This window comes from Fusarium tjaetaba (assembly GCF_013396195.1).
Source record: "Fusarium tjaetaba strain NRRL 66243 chromosome Unknown NRRL66243_c0000432, whole genome shotgun sequence".
Lineage (NCBI taxonomy): Eukaryota > Fungi > Ascomycota > Sordariomycetes > Hypocreales > Nectriaceae > Fusarium > Fusarium tjaetaba.
In genome coordinates, this window is record NW_023501628.1 from 12,365 (window position 1) to 36,173 (window position 23,809).

Here is a 23,809-nt window from a genome sequence, read left to right on the forward strand (position 1 = left end):
CGGTCTATATGAAGGAAAGTCCAAGTAAGAGCTGTGTGATATTTCTCGATGTGCAGAGATGATGGAATTCGGAGTGGGTGATTGATGATGAGATCTGGTGTTGCCTTGTCACTGACGATAGTGCTGAGGTTCAGACGCACGCGTCAAGCTTGCAGCCTTGCCCACCTAACCTGCAGAGCTGGGGTAGCTACGATGACTAAGCACGCAGACTGGCAGGGATTCACCTCCTAAAGTTCACCTAACAACCATCGTCATTTTGAAGGTCTTGTTTCGGAAACAAATTTGTTGACTTGGTTCTTGTCGGTGTTTGTTTCGAATTGCCTATGCTTTGAAGCGGCTGCACCGCCTACGCACCAAAGATGATCGGCGACATTCGCTCCAAGGCGCTCCAGAAGATAGCTTCGCTATCTGCGTCTAGCTCTACAACATCCTTCGACCGATCCGATCTCGACCGGTTATGTAGGGCCTGCCACGCCGGCGCGAAGAGCAAGGACTATGTCAATGGCTATCAGAATAAGAGCTCGCTAGGCCGAGTGCCTATGGTAGGTTGTTCATAGAACTTCGGGTTCCAATAGTGAGTGCGTGATTGACAATTGTAGTCTATTCGCGAATTTGAGGTCTTGATCGCATTATGCAAGACAGCACCGAAGATCAAATCGAGCCAGAGCGCTCAGCGACTCTCGTACCAGCTGTTCCCGTATATTCTTGAAGCACATATACAGGTTTTCCTCCCTTCGCCATTCTTCCGAAAGATCGACCCGTCCCCGACCGAGGCTCTAGCCTTTCATGTGACAGGGGCCCTGTTGGCACTTGGCATCAACTACGATGAGCTTCAGGAGAATGTGACCGATAAGATCTGGGCCTTCGTGAACTCTTGTAGACGAGCTACTGAGAGCATCATCTCACCTCAAGCAGGGGATCCTGAGAATCCTCACTTGGAGGATGCAATTCGAACTGTGACAATTGCCGTGGCTCTGCTGGGATTTTTGGATGCGGCAGCCGCTCAGGCCGACTTCTGGAGATCTGGCGGTCGACTAGCCATGATCAAGAAAATCAGAGAATTGCTTTCTGAGCCTTTCCTTATCGCTGTGGAAACAGCACTGTCCACCATTCGCAACTGTCATAGCCAGGATCGCGAGGTTAAAGAATGGAAGAGATACCTGCGCCACTATGCCTCCTCTGGACGGCCTCTCGGAGCTATGCTTCTCCATCGCAGCTTCGCTCATCTTATTGTCTCCAGCACTTCGCTGATGGTAAAGGACCCTCGTTCTCTGCGAGAGTCTCACGTGCTGGATATCTACATTGCCCAGGGTGAAGATCTTTGCAACATCGCGTCCTCTGCGCTCGAAGCAGACTTCAAGACGGTTGAGGAATATGCTGCCCTGGCCATCGAAGAGATCCAGTACATCGAAGGTGGTGCTGACTTCATCCGTATGGGATCTCCTGACCAGCAGAGTCTCGCTTACGCTGTGAAGGCTGCGGCGCTCATTTCCTATTTGAACTGCGCTCTGCTCAATGAAGATGCTGCTGATACAGAGATTCTCATGAACTGGCTTCAGGAAACCCTGGATGACTCTGTTCAGATGGCTGACCCTACTCTTGCATCGGTCACGTTGCGATGTTTGGCCCTGATCTGTCAGATCTCACCATCCTTCTCGTCTAATGTCAGCCGCATCCTCCCTAGGTTCATCGTTCAGGATGCCCCACAGAAAGATATCGTCACTATAGCTTCCAATAGCTTGGCCTATGCTCTCAAAATGCTCTCGAAGGATGCTGTCATCGGCACATTGTATACCCTAGGCAACGTACTCAGCCCTGGGTCGGACCAAGCGTTTGTGAACGATCAGATTGATGGAACGGCAAGTGAAACAGGGCTTAATGCCATTTATACCAATCGTCGGTCCATTGGGAGCTCGATTTCACTACAGATGTATGGCGAGGAGGAGACTGCGATCGTTTCTGGCAATGTCGTGCAAACCATTTGTGGAATTGCTGCTGCTTTCAAGGATGAGAAAATTACCGCACTGGCTCAGTCTATGCTTCAACAAAAGCTCGAAAAGGTCAATACAGGCGTGGATGCCCGGATTATCAGTGGAGCAGCAGCTCTGGCTCTCGAGGGCGGACAACTCGAGTTTCGCTCTCTGCTCAAGTTGTTTAGTAAACTTTGCCATACTGGGGTTGTCGAAAACCAGCTGTTCCTACTGGAAGCGGTAAGTGAATATGACTTTCTATACTTTGATTTTGCTGATTTGTGCAGGTGAGAAATGCTCGCACTTTCATTTCTGCCAACCTACGGCGTGACTCGCAGCTGTTTGGTATCTACTTCGAACACCTGCTTGACAGCATCATCGGACTTGGTGATGTACACTCGTCTGGACATACCAAGGAATCTGACGTACAAATGGCTGCAAAGGAGATCGCGGAACTTCTTCACCCGCTAGCAATCTTTATGTCCACGAACGATTTTGCTTTGGAGCCCATCGCCGATGACGAGATGTATTCTCTTCTTCGAGACGCTTGGTTCAACATCGTGGTTCATGGCTTTACAACCAACACAGATCGAGGCAAACAGTATATGAGAGAATTGCGCCTGATTGCTATTCACTCCCCACCTCTTGTGGCTGAGCAGCGAGGCGAGCAGGTCGAAAGTGATATCGAGCTTAATACTGTCTTACGACGTGGTATGAGTAACGATAGAGAATCTCTGCAGAAGAAGCTTATGAGTGATCTTGTACCCTCCAAGTCCAATGAGATTAGGAGCCTCAGCTATCGCAAGGTGATCTTCTTGCAAGCAGCTTATTTGATGGAAATTCTTCGAGCCGACTCAGGTGATTGCACCAAGGTTCTTTCTTATTTCCTGGAGCCGAGCATGGCCAAGGGAGAGCTGAGCAGCGCCATGGAGGGTGTTGCAGCTGCTGTCATGGATAAGTATATTCAAAAGACTCAAAACGGCGCCGAACCAACCTTTTCTGCCCAGTACGCGGCCGAGCAGCTCGCTACTATCTTCTGTAGCTGCTGCCATCGTATCGAACGAGTCCAACAAGCCGCGTTTGTTTGTGCAGATCGCTTCCTCCGCGAAATTCCTTCAGCCCTTTGCTATAGGTCATCACTCTTCGCACTGATAGAACTGCTCTCGCTTATGTGGTCTAGCTGCTTGGAAGCTGAGACAGATGTTTATGCTCCTAGGTCTACTTTTACGTCAGAACTTGGCGGAGTGACTGTGCAGCTTTCAGATGACTACGATTTTCGAAGGTGGACAGTAGATATCCTCAACCGGAAGGCCAGGGTATGGGTCAATTCTGCCATCAATCTCTCTCCTCTCGATGTCAAGGGAATTCTGCAGACATATCTGTCGGAGTTCAGTGACGAAGGCGCTTACGGCCATGTCTCTTTGGGAAGGTCTTTTGCTCTTGAGCTCGGATCAGTTATTCCATCAACAGACAATCGTCTCCAATCCATGGACAAGATTGGCAACTCGAGTGTCAACACAGCCTCTGCCTTCGTTGCGCAGTACACAACTCGCCAAGAATATCGGTACGGCGAGACGCTTCCGGATCGCGGTACAGAACTTATGAGCTTCATGAATCACAACCGTCGCTTGTCATTTGTGCAGTCGTCTGTGAAGGAGAGTGCCAATGCCACTACTGCACTCGCTCATATCGAGGCAAGAATTCTCAGCAAGAAGAGTACATCCATCACTGAAGTCCGGGATATTCTTCGTAGGGCAGCAGCACTTCTTTGCCGCACGAGCAAGGATGAAGCCGCTGTTGCTCACCACCTTGTGAGCATTCCATTCGCCCTATTCACCAAGCAATCCATCAACTTGGGTGTTTCCTTGTGGCTTGGTGTGATCAACGAGAACCCAAGACAGGAGTCGAGACTGCTGAATGAGATCGTCCAGCAATGGGAGTTCTCTCTTACGCGAAAGGTCGGCCTTTTCAGCCCAACACTGAATCATGTTGACCCCTTCTTTTTGAAAGAAGAATTTGCACCCAGCGAATTGGAAGCTCTAGCCAAGAAGAAGCAGATTGTGCATGACATTCTCTCTCCCCACACTCGACTGCTCCAATTCTTTGCCAGCCATTATAATGCTACCAGGCTCGGTAGCCCTGACATCCAGAAGGTGTTCCTGCGGATGATTGACCTTACACTGGAGGCAATGAAGCAATCTGCAACTCATCCAATGGCCAGAGAGATTCGATTCCAAATCGTCTTATTTGGTCTGCGCATCCTACGTTCCAGCACCACTCTCAAGCCTGCAGCACAGTGGAGGCTCAAGGAGCGACTTCTTACGGCTGGCCTGTCTTGGTTTAGGTCTGCGCCCAAGTGGTCTTTTGGCAGTAACTTATTGCAGATGAAGACCGAGATCCGTCTTATCTCTGATGTCTTAGCGGCCCTCCAACAGGTCTCTTCTATAGGCGCCCAGACTGTCGGTAATGTCAAGTCTCTGCAGTCCAAAGAGCAGCTGCTCGATCTCCTTCTCAGAAATGAACAACTGCGCCTAATTGTCTGGGTAAACCCACTCAACAATGCAAGCAATCAGGCACTGACCCCAACTGCCGGCAAGGCACCGACCGAAGCTGCACTCTTACCACTCATTAGGACTGCATGGTGGCAGGACCCAGCTATTGCCATTGAACTCGCAACTAGGTTTCCATTCCCTCGCCTGCAGCGCGACATCAGGTTCTTGCTTCTCACCATGCCTGAAAAGGCCATTTTCGAGCCTGAGGCTCTGCACCTGATCTTTGGGGGATTTCTTCCCGATGATGTTGCTTCACAACAACTCAAGGCAAGTTTCGTACCTTGACTGACATTGCAATACTAACGTTTCGGCAGTATTTATTGTACTGGGAGCCTGTGAACCCGGTAACAGCCGTTACCATGTTCTTACCCGCCTACCAGTCGCACCCTTTCATTATTCAGTACGCCATGCGTGCGCTGGAAAGCCATTCCGTCGACGTAACATTCTTTTATGTTCCCCAAATTGTCCAGTCTCTCCGCTACGATAGCCTTGGATATGTCAAGCGCTATATCCTTGAAACAGCTCAGTTTTCCCAGCTGTTCGCTCACCAGATTATCTGGAACATGAAGGCCAATTCGTACAAGGACGATGACGCTCAGATCCCTGACGAAATCAAGCCAACTCTCGACACGGTCATGACTCAGATGGTTGACGGTTTTGCCGCTGAGGACCGCGACTTTTATGAGAAAGAGTTTTCTTTCTTTGACGAAGTCACTGACATTTCTGGAAAGCTTAAGCCCTTCATTAAGAAGTCGAAACCGGAGAAGAAGCAAAAGATTGAAGAAGAGCTGCGCAAAATCAAAGTTGAGGTCGGCGTTTATCTTCCTAGTAATCCTGATGGTGTTGTTATCGGCATTGATCGTAAGTCTGGCAAGCCTCTACAGAGTCATGCCAAGGCTCCGTACATGGCAACGTTCCGTATTCAGAAGAACAAAGGAGGCGTTTCTGAGGTGGATGAGATGATGGAGGAGAATGATGGAGAAGATCACGGAACACCAGAGAGGACTGTTGAAGTCTGGCAGTCGGCCATTTTCAAGGTCGGCGATGATTGTCGACAGGACGTCCTGGCGCTGCAGATGATTGCAGCGTTCCGAGGCATATTCCACGATGTCGGCCTGGATGTCTACGTCTTCCCTTATCGAGTCACTGCCACTGCCCCTGGTTGCGGTGTCATCGACGTGCTGCCTAACTCGATCTCACGAGATATGCTTGGTCGTGAGGCTGTCAACGGTTTGTATGACTACTTCATCTCCAAATACGGCAATGAGAACTCGCTCCGATTCCAGCGAGCCCGCAGCAACTTCGTCAAGTCCATGGCTGCGTACTCAGTCATTTCCTACTTATTACAATTCAAGGATCGACACAATGGCAACATCATGATTGACGACGCAGGACACATCCTACACATTGATTTTGGTTTCTGCTTTGATATCGCCCCAGGTGGTATCAAGTTCGAGCGTGCCCCCTTCAAGCTCACAACCGAGATGGTGGCGGTCATGGGTGGTTCAATGGAGCACCAGAGTTTCAAGGCCTTCGAGGAGCTCTGCGTGAAGGCTTTCCTGGCCAGTCGTCAGTATTGCGAGAAGCTCAGCCAGATCGTCTGGCTTATGATGGATAGTGGGCTGCCCTGCTTCAAGCCTGAGAGTGTCAAGCATTTCCGTGAGCGTTTTGTCCTTGACAAGAGCGAGCGCGACGCTGCCAACTTCATGAAACATCTCATCAAGACCAGTTACTCGAGTCACAGCACAGGTATCTACGATCAGTTCCAGCTTCTGACTAACGGCATTCCCTATTAGGGGATGGCACAAGAGGAGGGTCAGTAATGAATACGTCTAGAGGGTTTTTTTTTTGCTCTCTCTTTCTTTCTTTTTTTGTTATTGTAACGCTTATCTAGTCTTCCTTTCCGACTCTTTAAAGAGATAATACTCTTGATAATACAGACATGTAGTACAATGGCTCCGCTTTCCAAAGCAACAAAGATTTTTTGCAAAAACGACTTATGATACCCCCACGAAACTGCTTCGCGCTTGAATACGCTTCTATATACACCCGCGCTCTTTGGATATTATTGCAATGCCCTTTAAATCTCTGGTGACTAGTCTTTCCGTCTCCCATGCAAGCGGGGGATTTAATCCGCCTGGCCTCGGTGTGTGTTGTTGCAATTCGAGCTTATTTCTGTTTTGCGGCAGATCCTTTGAGCATGTGAGTCGGGGCATTGTAACTAGTATAATCAACGTGGACGAATGCTCGGTCAACGATTGGCACAGATTCGAGGAAGTATGTCAGCACCTCGCTAAGATCGTGACTGTCCTTGAGTGGTGTCGCAGCAGAAAGCACAATATCGACCTCGACGAAGAGTTTGTCACCAGCGTGATAGGCACGCAAATTTTGAATCTGACGAATGGCAGTGGCGAAGCGCATGGTCAAGTATAGCAGCAGGTTTCGCTCGTCAGGCTGGGCGGAGAAGCCTGAAAGGTTACGGACGTGGTGTGCCGAGGTCTGACTCCAGTTGAAGATGACAACAAGCGAGAGGAACAAGCCACCGACGGCATCAAGCCACCAGATTCGTCCATAGTAGCCAACTAGGGCCAATATTAGCAGGGTTATGCCTTAAAGGATATACTATGATTACTTACTGATAGGGAACAGGATGGAACCAGTGTTGAAGATCACATCCGTCTTTGCATCCTCAGCCCTGCGATTTGGTCAGATACGGAGTACGAATATGGATGGATTCGCCGACTTACAATGCTCTGACACTTGAGTTCTTGACGACACGACACCAGATCCAGCAGGCACCCTTGATGACGATGGTAGAAACCATGATGGCAATAGCTGGAATACCCAACTCAAGGATAGCATGCTCAGGGTCCATGAGGCGAGAAATACACTCGAGTCCCACTTGGCAGAAAGATGTGATCATGATGATGGAAAAGACGAGGACGCCAAGTGGTTCGAGTCTTGCTACATGTTAGCTTTTATTCACTTGAAACACCACAAGCTAGATGGCAACGACGGAGACTTACTTGCGGCGACCAACAGGATAGCTATACTGGTCTTGATGACTGGACGAGATGAGACGCGTAGTAATCCATACGATGACCGTACTGAGGAAATCAAGCACGGCATCTACCAAGCTGGCCAGGACGGACATTGAAGGGACTGAGACAATGACAACGAGCTTTCCAGCGAGTAAAATGGCATTGGCAATAAAGTTGACCCAGATTGCCAATGTCACGATTGGGTCGTCGCTGTCAATTTCAGCATCCTCCAACCAAGGTAACAAGGGCTTGGGGCCATTGTCGTCTTCTTGGGTAACAGGTCGGGGAGGTTGCTCCTCGTCCTCGTCTTCGGATTGATCCTGACGCTGAAGAAGTGGTAAGTTCTCGGAGGAACGGAATATATCTTGAGGCGTGCGAGTAGCAGGGAGTTTTGTAGTCGAATTGCTAGCCTTGACGCTGACAGTGCCATATGAGCCTGGAGTGATAGATGCGGATACAGGAGTTGATCCAGTGAGAGGGGGGGAGTCAGATGTGGTGGAAGGCTCCTCGTTGATGGTATCCGGGACGTCGAGTGGTCGGAATGCAGAAGCTTCAAGCTCTGCTTGGTACTCGTTGAGGAGATCGTGAGGGATAGCGGAGTCGAGGAGAGCATCGATGTACAGATATTGCTGAATCAACTCATTTGTTCTCTCATAGTACTCGCGGCTGGTGGGTTTGGTTAGCTGCTGCGCGAGGCCGAGGCGCGTAGTTGGTGGCGCCATTAAGGACTCACAGTGGTTTGGACATAGCAGCCAGCTCCTCCTCAGGCTTCCAGTATTGCTCCCATCGATATCGAGGGTTGCTTCTGCCAATGAGTTTAGCACTGCGGTTCTGGGGGCCGTGGAGCAGTTGGGTGAGGCGACGCTCATCAGCGAGCAGCCTGCCAAGCTCATCATGGTCGTGACGAAGCAGTCCAGTCTCCTCATCATCAGGTCCCATCCAGAAAGAGGGAGGATGCGCGGGAACAGAACTGCTCAAGCTCTGTATGCTCTGGTGAGAGCGACTGCGGATGAGGGACTGGAGGGCGCCACTGCGCGTGCCCAAAGGGTTGTGGCTATCCTCGTTTGAGAGGAGAGAAGGGCGCCGCAATTGAGCATGGCTACCATGCTTTGAGGGAGTGTTTGGGGAGCTCATTATCGCAATAGATGTCGCTTTTTCGCAGCGACTGGCGAGAGAATTGGGTGGTTAGGATGGAGGAGGCGCAATTATATATCGCGAAGAAAAATAAGATAAAACGTGTAACGAGTCAGGTTTGAAGTATTGCCAGGGTTTTGAAGCGTAGAGTAGAAACAATTGCGACTAGGTAGGTAGGTAGGTGCCGTGCCTTAGTTTAGTAGTCAAAACGTTGTTTTTCCAAGCTCCCGCCTCACGGAGAGAGATAAGATTAGCCAAAAGGGACTCTGCTTGAATAAATATCAATAAAGATCCTAAAGCAGGAGCCCCTCTCCGCGTCTGGCGAGGCAAAAAAAGATTTTGATTATGGAGAGGAGAGAGATTGATTAGATCCAATGCATCAAAGCTATTCGCCCACATGCTTGCTGGAGGCTCCGCCACAGCATCCATACAGACAGAGACCCTGGCGCCCCTTTGAGATTGGGACCCTTGGCTCTTCTTTAGCTGAAGGGTCCCCATCGTGACGGGGTCCCTTATTCCGGAGAGGGCTTAGCCAGATCCCCTTGATGGGTCCTGCAGGTGTTTTTGATGTTTTAATGTTGAGAGAGGAACTCTCGGCATCCGTAGAGGGGCAAGAGACATTGATGCAGTTCGCGCGCGAGTGTGGGTTTCAAGGCACTGAAACAGCTGTGATGTTGTTTGATGTTGATGCTCTCCTCTACCACAGAGGGAGGTCGAGAAGGATGACAATAGGTACCTACTTAGCTTGGCGTTTGGGTGGTTACCTCATCAGCAGGTGCTAGGCGCATACCTACCTAGGTAGGTACCTAATGGAACTTCTTCGGCAAGGTAATCGGCCTGAAAGCTTGGGTGAGTTCCTTCCGCTGCAGGCCTCCACTAGGTACGGAGTAACAGAATCAAAGGCGCCAATTCAAACACAAACAGTTCAATTGGATCCTTCCATTGCACCGCTACTGAGGCAAAGCTTGATCTGCCGAGGTTTCACAGAATGTCCCGCCCGCCCCTAGTTACAGAGAAGATGGGGTAACAAAACTTGAAGTTACTGTAAATAAGTGAATACCTTAATGATATGCTTATCACTATCGCCAGGATAGATCAAGGGTCTTCTCGTTGTTCACTGTCAACTCTGCTGACCTATTGGTCCATGTCGTTCACATACCCAGCTTGACCCATTCCTGTTGTATAATCAGTTGCCAGCCTCATCCACAGATAGACGATGAGGTTGGATCGCTTATGGGTGCTGATACATAGTAGGAAGGACACATTGAATGCTACTGTAACTATGGAGCAGAGATACCTTAGCAGAAACTTGTTCAGAATATTACATACCGACTCAATTACACTGGAGAACTGCATGTGCATCCAAGCGCTGCAGCCGCCAAGACAATGAATGATATATCAAGTCGCCAGGGGCTTGCACGAAAAGAAGAGGAGGTATTGGGTGGTCATGAACGAAGCAGGAATATTGGATTGGAACCAGGTTGTACAGCAAGTGAGTGGGCAACATCTGGACTAAGATATTCGAGAATCCGTCGTTGCCCATCAAATTATAGGTCGTGAACATGAATATTCATCGATGGCTGGGTTTGCCCTGTGGCTTGTTAACTGTCTTCGCATGCCTTTCCCTACCAATTCACCTCACCTGAAGCATGTAACGCATCAGGAAGCGTGCCTCAGGATTGTCGATCGGTACTCTCCAGCTTGGGGTCCACTATCCCTTTGTGTTTCAACAGATGTATGTACATACATAGAATGCAGATTGCAATAGATTGTGGGGATAGAGTCATTGTGATATGAGTCGGAAGATTTTCAATCTTCAACCGCCGTGTCATGTTGCTGATGATGTTTATTGTCTTTGAATGCCTCACCTATACTGTGCGGCATGCGACTCACGAGCCAACCTAGCGTATCGGGGAATGATCGTGTTGATCCGCACAGGACGCGCAATTCATGTCTCTTGACGTGCATCGACATTGTCTATGTATGTACATATGCGATATGTTGTACGAACCCGTCATCAGAGCTAACCGGAAGAATGATCTCAACCACGGAGAACGCAGCTGAAGGAACTGGTTGGTGAATAGAGTGACCTGCTCAACAAAGAACTGGGTGGTGGAGCCTTACTATCTATGCATATTCTCTCATGTGCCTTGTTTTGGTCCGAGTTCTGCCAGGCCATGATCTTTGTTTCTGTCCGAGTAGAACTTTGAACAAAATAAAGATTGGCAGTGATGACGAAACATTCAGATTGTGATCCCATATTGTTACTGTTACCTGGGCCACCAAGTCAATAGATGACGGATGGGGGGAAAGAAAAGAAAAGAGCGAGTCAAGGGCTGCACGGTTAATAATTGCACATTTGTGAGATTGTTTGCTGACGTGACAGTCTATTGATCTTGAACAAAACTCCGACCAAATACGCGCTTCTTGAAAACGACGACGACGACAACAACAACAAGACGACAATCGCAAATCGCAATCACAGTCCCCAGTTCTGTGGAGAATCTCAACATCTATACGAAGTAATACAGGGAAACTGGAAGGGGAAAAAGAGAGGGGCTGTGACAAACCGGCCAAGAACAAGCTTTGAGTTGATGTTGGATCGGGTGATGACTCTCGATTTTTGTGTGCCTGCAATAATAGTAACTGTAACCCAACAACTGGGTGATCGACCACGTCCTAACGCTCGAGGCGATCATCGCAGCAGTTGGTGGCGTGAGACGATGGAGCCGCGACGAGGGAACCCAGCCTTTGGCTAAAACTGTGGCTCCTGAGCCAGAAATAATTCGAGAATCAGCATTGGACGGACACTCTGCAAACGTTTGCGGAAGTTTAGCTGTAAATAGCTGTCAGCAACAAATGCACCATGAGCTCAGCCATGATTCCTCCATCCACATCGTCAACATTGCCTCCCTTGCTTTGCCGCGCTCTGCCTGGTTTCTTAGCCTCAAGCCTCGAGGTATTCCATCCGGCCCAGCCCTGTCCGTACTCCGTGGAATAACGGGAAAGCAGAGTTGGCGTGGCACGGTCACAGCAGATATTCACTCGTATGTACAGTACACGAGCTGCTGCGCACCGAGGAGTATATTGCATTGTGGTTCCTCGATGGCAGCGAAGCCGTTTGAATTCCGAGGCCCTGGGCACCGATGGTCATTCTTAGTGACACGTCCAAGAACACGAGATGGAAAGAACTTCAAAACACACAGAGTAACTATCCATTAATCTCCTCCTTGTGCAAGTCTTGAGTGCTAAAGTCCATACGAACCACCTAGCCACCTCACATATCCTGTCTGTCTCTCCACGGTTGGGCCCCTAATAAGAAGCATTGGCCAAGCTTTGATCTAAAAAAGACCATCCCGATCCACTCGGCGGACAAGGGCTAAGAAGGAATAAGGAGGGCCTCCCACTCGCTCTGATTTTTTTTCAAAAGAGTGATGATTTTCAACTGACGAGCCGCGTACCTGAACTTGACCCGATCAGGTTTGAGTTTCTGTGTCGTTGAGTTTCCTAGTACCCGATTAGGTTGCATACATGCACAGTGCGAGAGGCGACGTTCACAATAATTGACTGAGTTATCTTCTCAATGCCTGGATCTCGGCTCCTTTCCAAGTTTTGCTGGTCCTGCAAGTGAAAAGACGTCGTGAAGCCCGAGTTCTTGTTTGTGAGATCGTCAACTCGGCTCCTCCTGCAGATCAACGACGTCAGCGAGGAACAAGGGCATGTTTGGAAAAGATGAAAAATCGAGTGATATCTAAAATGGGAATGGAAATCACATCACGAAAGCGAAGAGCATGGTCATGGTCATGGCCAAGGTTAAAGTGGAGGAGTACGTAAAAGATCCTCTCTCATCCATGAACACAGGCTCATATCATGTGGAATTCTCTGCTCGTGTCTCGCTTGGGGCCTTCAGTGGATGCTGCTCGGCTGTCGTGGATCGTGGTGGGGAACGACCCCCCTGTGTCCGCAACCCCAAGCCCGTAACTCTGCAAGCCAGAGCCCAAAGCTCCAGGGGTCTTGAGAAGAGAATGGAATGGAAAGGGTCACGGCCAGGGCGGGAACGGCGCAAGCGATGCAGCCAATAATTGACTAACTCAACTCTCTTTGAGATCCAATATCCGAAGGCCCCGGGCTGTTATTGTCTTGTACTATTATATCTGATGCTCGAATGCAATAGAACAGAGTCAACAGACGAATGCCGAGTCTCAGTCAATGACAGAGATAGCTGTGAGTCGATAAATGCCAAGCAGAATCAAGCATTGAACCCTTATCTCCACAAGAACTCCAGTATTTCACCTTAGTCTAGACAATGGATATACTGTGCGCGTATTGAATAGAGATTGCAGCCATGCCTTGGTTGTGAGAAGAAAACACCAGGGGTCATCAAGATTGATCGTGAATATACTTCGTACATACATACATGTATATAACTCATCACTTAGATTCAGTTGATCGATTTGTGCTAATAAAGTGTAGAACTGCACCCTGATATTGGGCATCCTACCTACTACAGTTGCCAGTCATTATCAATGACAAAAATAACCAACTCTTGGCCAAGAGTAATCCAGCAACTGGTAGATAATGGAAGGTCCCCTTGTACAGATATCGTGTCGTGAGTTGCATAGGCAGTCGACGGAAGTCTCCATCATCGAGAAGAAGTCGCGTCAGCAAAACAATGGATGCGTGAAACGTTGAAGCCCGGTACCATAACCCATTGGCTCATCATACGCCCAGTTCACCCCGCGTCGACCGGGCTTAGACTGTCTCACGAAGAAAAGATTCAGGCTGGCTTATTCACATGGCTCCCATCTGCCACACATCCCCAAGGCTGAAGGGATTTCCAGGAATGGCCATGATCATGGTCTAAATGCAAGCAACAGCGCTATTGAGGTTGTTGGTTGTGTCTTAAATGCCACGCAATTTCCCCCTGCAACTAGCGTACCGGCTTCTTGATATGTCCGGCTTAAAGTGCAGCATTTCATCATTAATGTTTCTGCACCTTGCGGCTTTGAGGAGGTGCCGTAGCTGAATTATCGGAACTAAACTCCGTAGCCTTCGCGGGCTTGCCCGTCCAGGCTTGGCCCACGCCTCTTTTTAGATGAGCAAGCCTCAGTATCAGCTCTTGATTATTGATGGCACTCCAAGAAATAAGGCTTTGAGATATTGTTTCGGATGTTTTGAGACAATCGTGTTCTATTGGACATACGTCAAGCCATGTCATGTCTTGATCTGCCTGCATTTGCATTCGTAGCATCAGTTGTCGTGAAGGTCTGATCTATGGCCAGCTGAACCTGTACAATGCCACATGCTCACTCCGAAGCTCTGGATGCTATTGGCGAAGCCATGGCCGCGGCTCTGGCTCTCATTCTGGTTCAGCGGTGACCGTGCCTCCTATGACAAGGGTTGCCTGTTCTCATGGAGCAACGACACTAGTGAGGTGGTAGTCGGGAAAGGATACGGGCTAGGACGGACTAGATGAACGGGCTGTGACGATGAGTGTACAGGGACAATTAACTTGAGGCCTCTGTCTACGGATGGTTGATACCTCTAGTATTCTGATGCAATGGAGATGATATGTAGATTCCGATTCCACAAAATTTCACTTGATGACAGTTGCCGGGTTTTGACTTGAGTTGATCGAAAGTTTGTCATAGCCACAACAGCTGAGCTGTTGTCTACCTCCTACGTACCTATGTGTCGTTGTTCTTGAGTTACTCACCTCGGTTGTTCTGTGAACCGCTCTTTTATCCATACTCTTCTATATAGGGATCGCAACGTTATAACATGAAATCGAATCGAATCAAATAGCATCACATCGCAAAAGCAACTCATTCCACATTCGTCCACTGGTTCTGAGAAAGCGACTCTTTTCTCTATCGAGACGGAGGCCGTGCGCTGTTCACGGGGGTTTAATAGAGCGCACACTCTTTCAACATTTGCACTGTGCAACCCCCAACCCCCGTCTAGGTGCCCTTCGAGGTCCGTCTGTGCTTGGCCGTTCACTTATCCATGGGCCATGGCCCTAAATATCCATGTCGATTGGATTGAATTGGATCCATGAACTGTACTGACTGGTGCTGTTTGTACTGTAGCATGTACCTATCTACCTAAGTATGTAGCCTGTCGGGCCACCACTGAATTGGTCAGGTCAGGTCTAGACTGGACTCGCTTCTGCTCGTTCGCCATCTTTCTCTCGTTCAAACCTCACCACTACCACTCGCTTCTTCCCCCCCTAATCATCTCCGCTTCCTAACTTTTTTACTGTTGCGTTTCTGTCGTTGACGTTAGCCGCCTGTCAAGTCTTATTCAATAAGTCTGTCTCTGCCCATCGAAAAGAGAGACTCTGAGTCGATACGAGACGACTGAGACTGAGCCTCTATCGTCTTACTTTCTATACATACATTACATACTTTCACTCTCGCTCTCGCCTTTGCCCGATCGTCTTGTTCCGGCTTTAACCAGCCACTTTTTACTCCTAATACAAATCGTCTTTCGTTTCTGGAGATCATAATGTGAGTCTCAACTCTCTTTGCCTTGGATCAATGACACATGCCTCCAACCACCCGGATTATATGCTTCTTCTCTGGAACTTGTCTTGACTCTCTTGATTCCGACAAAGCTTCCCGTCTTGTCCCCGATCCTCTATTATACCCACGGCTGTATTTGCACTGCTTATTGCTGCTGCTCTGCCGCTATCTTTCCCGCTCAATTCTTTTACGTGCTGTACCTTGAAGAATTGCGACAACTTTCAGTGCATCATTTGTCACCAACACCAGCTGACCGGCGCCCCCTCGATCATGCAGTTATCCGCATCCATCATACGCATCTTGTTTGCTTGACACGGTTCGGTTCGAATACCCTCGCTATCGTTATCAAACGCCGCATCAACGCACGGCCTGCAGTCTTTGTTCCACATCTTCGTTTCGTTTTCATATTACCAGGCCCAAAACGCCGCCGTATATCGATCACTAAAACAGTACCAAAAACTTCAGCTCAGCTCGGATCGTTCCGAGTCTCTTTTATGAGTTGTATCTAATCCCAAACCGATATTCTATTATTATACCTTCTACATGCCTAGATTCGGTGTTGCGTTTAACAGGCGGAAGTCAACCGCAACCTCGGAGGATTTTCAGCATGCTTCAGTAACACCAGAGCAATCGTCATTCCGAGTTATTGAGCGCAGCGACCCTGCGCTCGGCAAATCATTTGACGGAGGCGCCAGAATGGCCAGGAACTCTGGTCATCACATTCCTAAGCCTAGTCACCTGGAACTTGAGACTGAAGATAACATGTTTGCCGACCTCAAGAGTGGCAACAGGTGAGTTTTTTTCCTTCGATCCCCCGCCTCCTCCCTCCTCTGCCTGTGTGACTCGCCAAGGAATGTTGCACGACTGCCGTTGGTTCTGGAAAGATAAAAATAACACAACCTAAGTCATGCATCATGGCGCTGACTCCTTTCCAGGGGAAGTGGGGCCTCTAATACGACCAAAGCCACATCAACTGATACCTCATCAAGGCACAGCAATGCCTCAACTGCTCCGTCTTCTACGAATCTCGAGAGCCAAGACGATCCCAAACATTCCCATTCCCAGAAGAAGAACTTGCACGAGATCGCTCCTCGACCTGGTGTAAAATCCAGCGGGTCCGGGTTTCTGAACCGAGCGGGTCGAACATTTTCTTTCGGGGTCCAGAAAAAACATAGCGCGTCTTCCCCAAAGATTGACAATAATGACATCCCTCCCGTTCCAGCCATTCAACAGGATGCTTTTGGTGGAAGATCTAGAGGCTTGACCGAATCTACAACCAGCACTGCTACACCGCCAAAGTTAGAGATGGAGAATGGGGGCATGGATATGGGAGGTGATTTCGGCTCCATGTTCTCGTCCTTCGACAAGAGAGCGAGCGTCGCCACCATGAGGGCTGACGGGTCCGCGGCTCCTCGCTCACTTACCAGTAACCGATCCATCCAGCCGCCCCCTCTGAGTATCAACAAGATCACCAAAGTTGAGCCTGGCCCTGAGTCGTGGCACAGCCGCAACGAAGACGACAATCTTCTCGGATCTCAGCCTGGGACCCCTGAGCTCGATGATGTGCCGCCCCCGGTTCCGCGCCACCAGAGTTCCTTCAAGACGTCAAACCGGCCGTCCGATATCATTGAGGATGAAGACGCAAAGTTGCTACAGGATTCCATCGCAGTCGGAAGGTTGCTTTCCGAGTCCAGTAGCTCCAACCCCACTTCCGGCCGTTACCGACGAAACGAAGATTCCTTCTCGTCGTTCGAGAGGAAGCCTCTCAACAGCAGCTTCAACAGAGGAGACGACAATTTGTTCGAAGGGACTTCCGCTCACTCTTCGCGCATCACCAACCGTTTCAATTCTCGAGCTCCTAGCCCACCACGAAACAACAAGGTCATGACCCCGGCCCAGTTCGAAAGATACCGAAAAGACAAGGAGCGTCACGATTCGAGTGCTGGAGTAATGCAGTCAGCCCCCAATGATGACGATGACGATGAAATCAATTATGATGATGATGAGGACGAGATCGAGAAGTCGAAGCAGCAAGCAAAGCAGAGGAGAAAGCAGGAGGCTCACATGGCAGTCTATCGACAGCAGATGATGAAAGTCACTGGAGAGCAGCCTGATATGCAATCGCACGAAAGGCCCGGGCTGGCCAGCTCCATGAGTGCACCCCAGCTTCACCTCATGAAGACACCATCTCCCGGACCCCCGGCAGGTGCTTCTGACGAGGATGACGACGAGGAGGTTCCTTTGGCCATTCTGCAGGCTCATGGCTTCCCCAGCAAGAACCGACCACCCGCTAGACTCAGCACCATGGGCTCCAACCCCAACCTGCGAGCATCAACCCAGCTGGCGCCCCCAAGACCCGGCTCAGCAATGGGCGAGAGCAGCAGTCAAAACCAGCGCCATTCGATGTTGCCTGCATTCGCCCGCGGTCTTCCTCAGGACCCTTTTGTTGGTGCAGGTATCGCAAAACCTGCTATGCGGGAGTCGCTCACTTTCAGTGGTGGCCTTCCTGCCTCAGAGCCTCAGCAATCCTTGCCCCCTGGAGGCTTGGTTGGCGTGATCGCCAGTGAGGAACGCTCAAGAGCTATGCGCCGCGGCGGTCCCAACGCAAATGGCCAGAAGTTCGTTCCTGGCATGAACGGGCCCCAAGGACCTCCTTTCGACAACATGCCCCAAGGCGTTCCGAACGGCATGGGCGGCATGTACAACATGCCAGGTATGGGCATGTCTCAACAACAGATGCCTATGCCCATGGCGCCACCACAGCTCACTGTGGGAGACCAAGCACAGCTTCAAATGACACAGCAGATGTCACAGTTCATGCAGATGCAGATGCAGTTTATGCAAATGATGGCTACCAACAACCAGCAGCAGCAGCAACCCGGGATGATGCCACCGATGCAACCTTATGGAGGACTCTCTGCCACTCAATCTATGAACGACCTCTCTTCTCGCCACTCAATGATGCTTGAGCCAGCTTTAGAGCCTCCCCGCCGTATGGACGCCGGAATGCGTACCATGAGCATGGTAGCGCCACCTTCAGGCGCTCCCTTCCTGCCACCACCTGGCGGATACGCTGGTTCGATTCACGGCATGCCCCCTATGGGATACACTCCGTCAATCGCACCATCCGAGCGAAGCAACATTGGTCTTCCCGGCCGATATCGCCCAGTATCTCAAATGCCCGCTGCTGCAGCCCCCGATCCCCACCGACGAACCAACACTATGTCTGGAGCGCTGGGTCGCTGGGATGACCCTAAGGGAAAGTCTACTATTAACGTTGTAAGCGCCACAGGCGACGGTTCAGATGATGATGACGAGGAAGGGTGGGAGGCGATGAAGGCCAAGCGAGACAAGAAGCGCAGCATGTGGAAGTCAAAGAAGGGACTGGGAAGCGATTTTGGAACCATGATATAATTCGAAGGGCTAACGGGTGTGGAACTATTACAAAAGAGAAGGAGGTAAGATTGGTTTATATGCTCTATTTTTGCATCTGGATATCCATGGGTTGAAATACTCACTCAACCACCGAGTGGAGAGCCACATACAATTGTATATTCTAGAAGTGCTTTTCACCCGGGCGTCGTTCGGAAAGATATGATAAGCACCGGCTCATTAGGACTGAGACTGGCGCATGATAGATACATCTTTATGCGGTAATTGACTAATTGGGAGGTCATTTTCGGAATGGTGTTCATCTGTGGCCCGAGTCATGCTTTCATCGGTCCGTTGACGGACGCAAAGGTTATCCACGCCTTGTCCAAAATGCGATGTTTTATCATTTGTCATGCACGTTGCTGTTTTAACCATCAATGGTGCCATTGGCCCACTCCTTTCTCTTGACACCCATCTCCACAGCAGCAAGACCCCAATCCTCTCCATGGTTGTGACCCTTACCGTCAACACCGGCACGAGCCTTCGCTTGGTCCTCGGTCAAAACGGTCAAGACACCAAGAATGACGGGAACGCCAGTGTCGAGCTGCACACGCATAAGGCCCTGGCAAGTTGATTCGGCAATGTACTCAAAGTGCATGGTCTCTCCCTTAATTAGAACGCCGACGGCGATGATGGCATCGAAGGCGCCTGAGGAGGCGGGAAGAGAGGTGAGATCGGTAGTGGACGAAGCCAGGAGGTCGGTTGCCGAGGGACCACCAGTTGAGGTGCCCTGGATTTGAGAAGCGGAGAACAGGCTAGAAAATGGCAATACGTCAGCGACTGGGCATCAATAGGTACAATGGAACGGGGAGGTTACCGCTGGACGGCAATGGGAAGCTCCCAGGAGCCAGGGCAAGATTGGATGACAATATTGGACTCCTTAACGCCAGCTGCGAGGAGCTTCGCCTTGGCACCGGTCACAAGAGGGTCGATGATGGTTGAGTTCCAACGAGCGTGGACAATGCCGATGCGCAGGCTAGAGCCATCGTGGTGTTGCGGAGAAGGACCCTTGAGAGACATCGTCGGAATTTGGGATCGAGATCAAGTCGGATGCTGGGACGGAGGAGTTTCTGTATGTCGACAATTGGGATGTAGCTGTCGCAATCAATTGAGATGGGTAGGTAACCAAAAGACGAGGTTGGAGGATGGTTTAGGTTTATGAAAGGAAGCTTACCTTAGCAATGGATGGTTTCTATCCGCCATCCGCCCACCAGAGACAACGCGGGGCTACTCACAGCGGGGCTAGATAGTCACGTCACAGGGGAACAGGGACAGAATGGTGCCCTGGACGCTCCTGTTGGATATAGAGATGGAATGCAGGGACTGGAGGTACGTACCTCGATCGGACCTTTCTAACCTCTTGGCGGCAGCTGGTGTGATGTGTTAGTCGGAAGGAAGGACTAAGGGGAACTAAGGGAAGAGGCTGAATCACCTCCTTCTTCAAAGAATCTCTCTATGTTCTTGAATTGTATGGAAGGCAGACGAGAATCACCACTCGTCTCAATTGTTTTTCTTCCCTTTTCATCTTCCTCTTCTCCAACACCCCCTGCTTGAAATCCCCTTCTTATATAACTCCACCAGCATAATATCCACATGATCCGTGTTAGTCTCTCGGGCAACCAGATGCTGTGTCTTAATGCAGCATCAAAACTATCTGGGAATTTCATATCTCAATTCCATCTTCAAGCCATCTCACTATCACAATGTCAATATCTGCGTTGCCGCCATCTTCAGCGCACCTCCTACGGTCTTCATCCTCGCTTCCAGACCCCCTCTCCATGGTCAAGGAGCTTGTTGATAATAGTATTGACGCGGGTGCTACATCTATCGAAATCACGGTTGCTCCCAACACCGTCGACAAAGTTCAAGTCCGAGACAATGGTTGTGGGATACGGGTGGACGACTTCAAGTCACTGGGGCGTCGGTCTCATACGAGCAAGCTCCGAAACTTCGACGAACTTCATTTGAAAGCAGGAGAGACACTTGGTTTTCGTGGCGAGGCTCTTGCTAGTGCCAATTATCTGGCTACGATCAAAATCACAACTCGAACAGCCCAGGATCCCATTGCATCACTACTTCTCTTAAACACAAAATCAGGCGGAATTAGCAGCCAACAGCCTGTTTCCGCTCCTGTCGGAACAACCGTCCAAGCTTTGAATTTGTTTCAAAACCTTCCTGTCCGGAAACAAAATGCTATCAAAGTGAGCCGAAAGACCCTAGCAGATATCAGACGACTCCTAGAGGGTTATGCGATCGCATTTCCACACATCAGACTATCATTCAAAGTACCTGGTAGTTCAATCCAGCCGTGGCTTTACACACCATGCTCAACACCAAGCACGCGAGAGGCTATCACACAAGTGTTTGGTCACACTCTTACAAGTCAGCTCGTGGCGGTGTCATCAGACTCTTACGCTGGAACAACCTCAACCGAAGTACAGTCCAAAAATCTGAAAATTGTAGCCTCCTTACCCAAGCCTGACCCCGATGCCAATATCATCAAGGGGAAGGGAGCTTTCATCTCGGTCGACTCACGACCTATTTCATCATCCAGAGGCACGGGAAAGAAGCTAGTTTCTATTTTCAGATCGAGTGTTTCCGCAGTTCTAAACTCACCCGAGAAATCACGAGCACCCTCCAACGCATTTATGCAACTCAGCATTCAGTGTTCACCTGGATCGTATGACCCCAATATAACACCCTCGAAAGATGAACTTCTTTTCGTGGATGAACCAGCCGTCCTTAGCTGTTTCCAGAAGCTCTGCGATTCTGTTTACAAGAAGAAGGTTTTGGGTGACAACGAACCTCAACACAAGCTGGTGGCGTTGGAGAATAGCCTATCACCTCTGCCATGGGCTTCGAAGACGGTTGAGACACGGCTAAGAGACGGAGCACGTCTCGATAGCATAGAAAAAGAGCCCTTGTTGACCAACCAAGAACTTGTCGCTTCTTTGAACGATGAGCCTGAGAGAGTTACTGGTGGTACTGACGTATCTGGAAGTGGCGAAAGGGGTTCTCGCGCCGCTTCCACTGTTCCCACTTCACCCAAGAAAACCTCACGATCGGGAAACCTGGATGGGACAAGGAGTCCTAAGAAAGCCCCAGCAGTTTGGGATATGATGAGGACACGATTAACAGTCAATCTTTCACGAAGGGAAACCGCTTCGACCGACCTGGACGGCACAGAAGAACTAGTTCCTGTGCATGTTACACCTCGACGGGCTGGCACTCCTCTTGTCCGAGATGGATTGCAATCAAACCCTCAACGTCGAGGATTGGCTTCACACCGTCATTTCGGTAACATTGATGACTATTTTCGCCCATCAAGGGATGAGCCGATCCAAATCCCAACAGACGAGACTGCCACGCCCGAAATCCCTCACACGAGGAGTTATTTGACGAGTGCCTCTCATCGTCGGCGCCTTCCGCTGAAGGAGCTGTCAGAATCACTCCTCAACCTATTCCGAGAATACGAGGAAGAAGACTACGAAGACGAAAGTGATGATGAGTCCACATCCGACCTTCCATTTGCTGGGCCATATGCCGTTCCATCTCCTCACACATCTCCACGTCGTGAGATTCCTTTCCTAAGCCAGCCTTTCAGGCCTCTCTTGGGACAGCAGTCAATCCGCAATGCAATGCCAGACTTGCAATTAACACTGCCGGCAAATCTGCAAACACCGCCATCATCAGATCCTACTGGTGCCGGTAACCCAACCCGTCGTGATTCTCGTCGACAATCCACCAACAATATCTCGGCCAGAGCCCAGAGGTCTTCTCGAGGTAGTCTGATACCTTCAGTCAACGGGCGAAGCAGTGATGGGTTAAGACAAAGCCGCTTGCTCCCTGGAAGTGGTCCCACAGCATCCAATGGCCGACGTCGATCGGACCAAGTTTGGTATGGCAATGGACTACTTAACCGCAGAAATCCACCGATGAGCATCAGCCGTGACGACTCGGATGCACATCTTAAGGAAATGCTGCACAATAGTCATGCGAACTCTGAGGGCCAGGAAGGCTAGCATCCTTCTAGCCCTGGAGAATTCTCCTCTCAGGCCTATGCGCAATCTTGGTTGTCCGATCAAGTACCACACAATCATGTAACCCCTCAAGGAGGCACGGAGGATTCTGAACGAAGTCAACTCCAAAGGCACAAGCCGTGGTCGCACTCTCTACAGGTTTTACTTCAGAGAACACCACCGCCACAAGCCACATGGTCGGACGAAGAAGCTGCTGGTGGATACAGCCCAGCACCGCTAGATCATATTCATGCCCAGCACAAAGGGGGATTCGACTCGAAATCATTCAAGAGACAGCGACGCGATTCAAGCGCTTCAAGCGTTTCAATTTCAGAAAGCGTGGGGTTGGATTCTAGACGCCTTCTCATGAAGCGACAGCGCATCCGTGCAAACGGGGGGAGATTGAGACGCATTGCGTCGACAAAACTTCCACTTGAAACAATATCACCAAACGATTCCACGCTGAATCTCTCAGTCAAGATCGAGGTTCGAATGTGCGAGCTACAAGCTGCTACTCTTGAGTTCGTGAACTCTGGTCGAGCCACGAAGCCAGGCCTGGCCCTACAGTTCAGGAACATGGATGAGGTTGAAGAGGTTGACAGGCGATTGAGACGAGTTACAGAGTCGTGGCTGAAAGGAAACCCATCTATCACGGTGGAGTACACCCTTCGATCTGAAGTGAAGGGTAAATCGAAGGCGTAAAGCGTTTTGTTTCGGTCGCGAGCGCAATAATGTTTTGGAGGAAGCAATCATGGTGTTCATTCATTCGTATACCGTTAATTATAGGGAACTTGACGGAAAGGGAGGAGGATTCGCTTGTGGAGATTGCTTGTACGACTGAACGACTAAATTGACGAGGCTAGCTGGTTTGCTAGATTGCTGGGCTACATGGTCAGCCTGCAGAAGATAGTTAATGAAATTGCACTAGGAATTTAAAGCTGAACCTGAGGATGGTGTTTGTACTGGATCTAAGACAACCCCGATGCAGCTAGTAGCATCTGCTGGGAGCCGCAGTTAGATATTACTGCAACTACTTTAGTTTGTTAATCCTGAAACGTAAGTTCTCTACTAGTTAGGTGGTACGCAAAGCATACTGGCAAGCTAGCTAGGCTAGACAAGCCGCTTCAAGATGAGGTG

At 49.9% G+C, this 23,809-nt stretch overlaps 5 protein-coding genes across 5 annotated transcripts; 3 read left to right on the forward strand and 2 right to left on the reverse strand.

The window, feature by feature from the left end:
* Positions 1-359: 359 nt before the first annotated feature.
* Positions 360-6,318, forward strand: FTJAE_13515 (phosphatidylinositol 4-kinase; the record flags this gene model as incomplete). Its single annotated transcript, XM_037346667.1, has 5 exons — positions 360-542; positions 600-2,210; positions 2,258-3,102; positions 3,151-4,798; positions 4,837-6,318. The coding sequence occupies 5 exons, from the start codon at positions 360-362 to the stop codon at positions 6,316-6,318; spliced, it is 5,769 nt and encodes a 1,922-aa protein (XP_037199445.1).
* Positions 6,319-6,691: 373 nt separating this feature from the next.
* FTJAE_13516 (cation diffusion facilitator 10) lies at positions 6,692-8,697 on the reverse strand (the record flags this gene model as incomplete). The annotated part of the gene is made up of 5 exons (XM_037346668.1): positions 6,692-7,104; positions 7,159-7,217; positions 7,270-7,482; positions 7,549-8,229; positions 8,297-8,697. 5 exons carry the CDS (start codon positions 8,695-8,697, stop codon positions 6,692-6,694), a joined length of 1,767 nt encoding a protein of 588 aa, XP_037199446.1.
* Positions 8,698-15,764: 7,067 nt separating this feature from the next.
* FTJAE_13517 (uncharacterized protein) lies at positions 15,765-18,635 on the forward strand (the record flags this gene model as incomplete). The annotated part of the gene is made up of 2 exons (XM_037346669.1): positions 15,765-16,012; positions 16,211-18,635. The coding sequence occupies 2 exons, from the start codon at positions 15,765-15,767 to the stop codon at positions 18,633-18,635; spliced, it is 2,673 nt and encodes an 890-aa protein (XP_037199447.1).
* A 385-nt stretch (positions 18,636-19,020) lies between these two features.
* Positions 19,021-19,673, reverse strand: FTJAE_13518 (6 7-dimethyl-8-ribityllumazine synthase; the record flags this gene model as incomplete). Its single annotated transcript, XM_037346670.1, has 2 exons — positions 19,021-19,408; positions 19,471-19,673. 2 exons carry the CDS (start codon positions 19,671-19,673, stop codon positions 19,021-19,023), a joined length of 591 nt encoding a protein of 196 aa, XP_037199448.1.
* A 683-nt stretch (positions 19,674-20,356) lies between these two features.
* FTJAE_13519 (DNA mismatch repair PMS2) lies at positions 20,357-23,374 on the forward strand (the record flags this gene model as incomplete). Its single annotated transcript, XM_037346671.1, has 2 exons — positions 20,357-22,551; positions 22,687-23,374. 2 exons carry the CDS (start codon positions 20,357-20,359, stop codon positions 23,372-23,374), a joined length of 2,883 nt encoding a protein of 960 aa, XP_037199449.1.
* Positions 23,375-23,809: the final 435 nt, after the last annotated feature.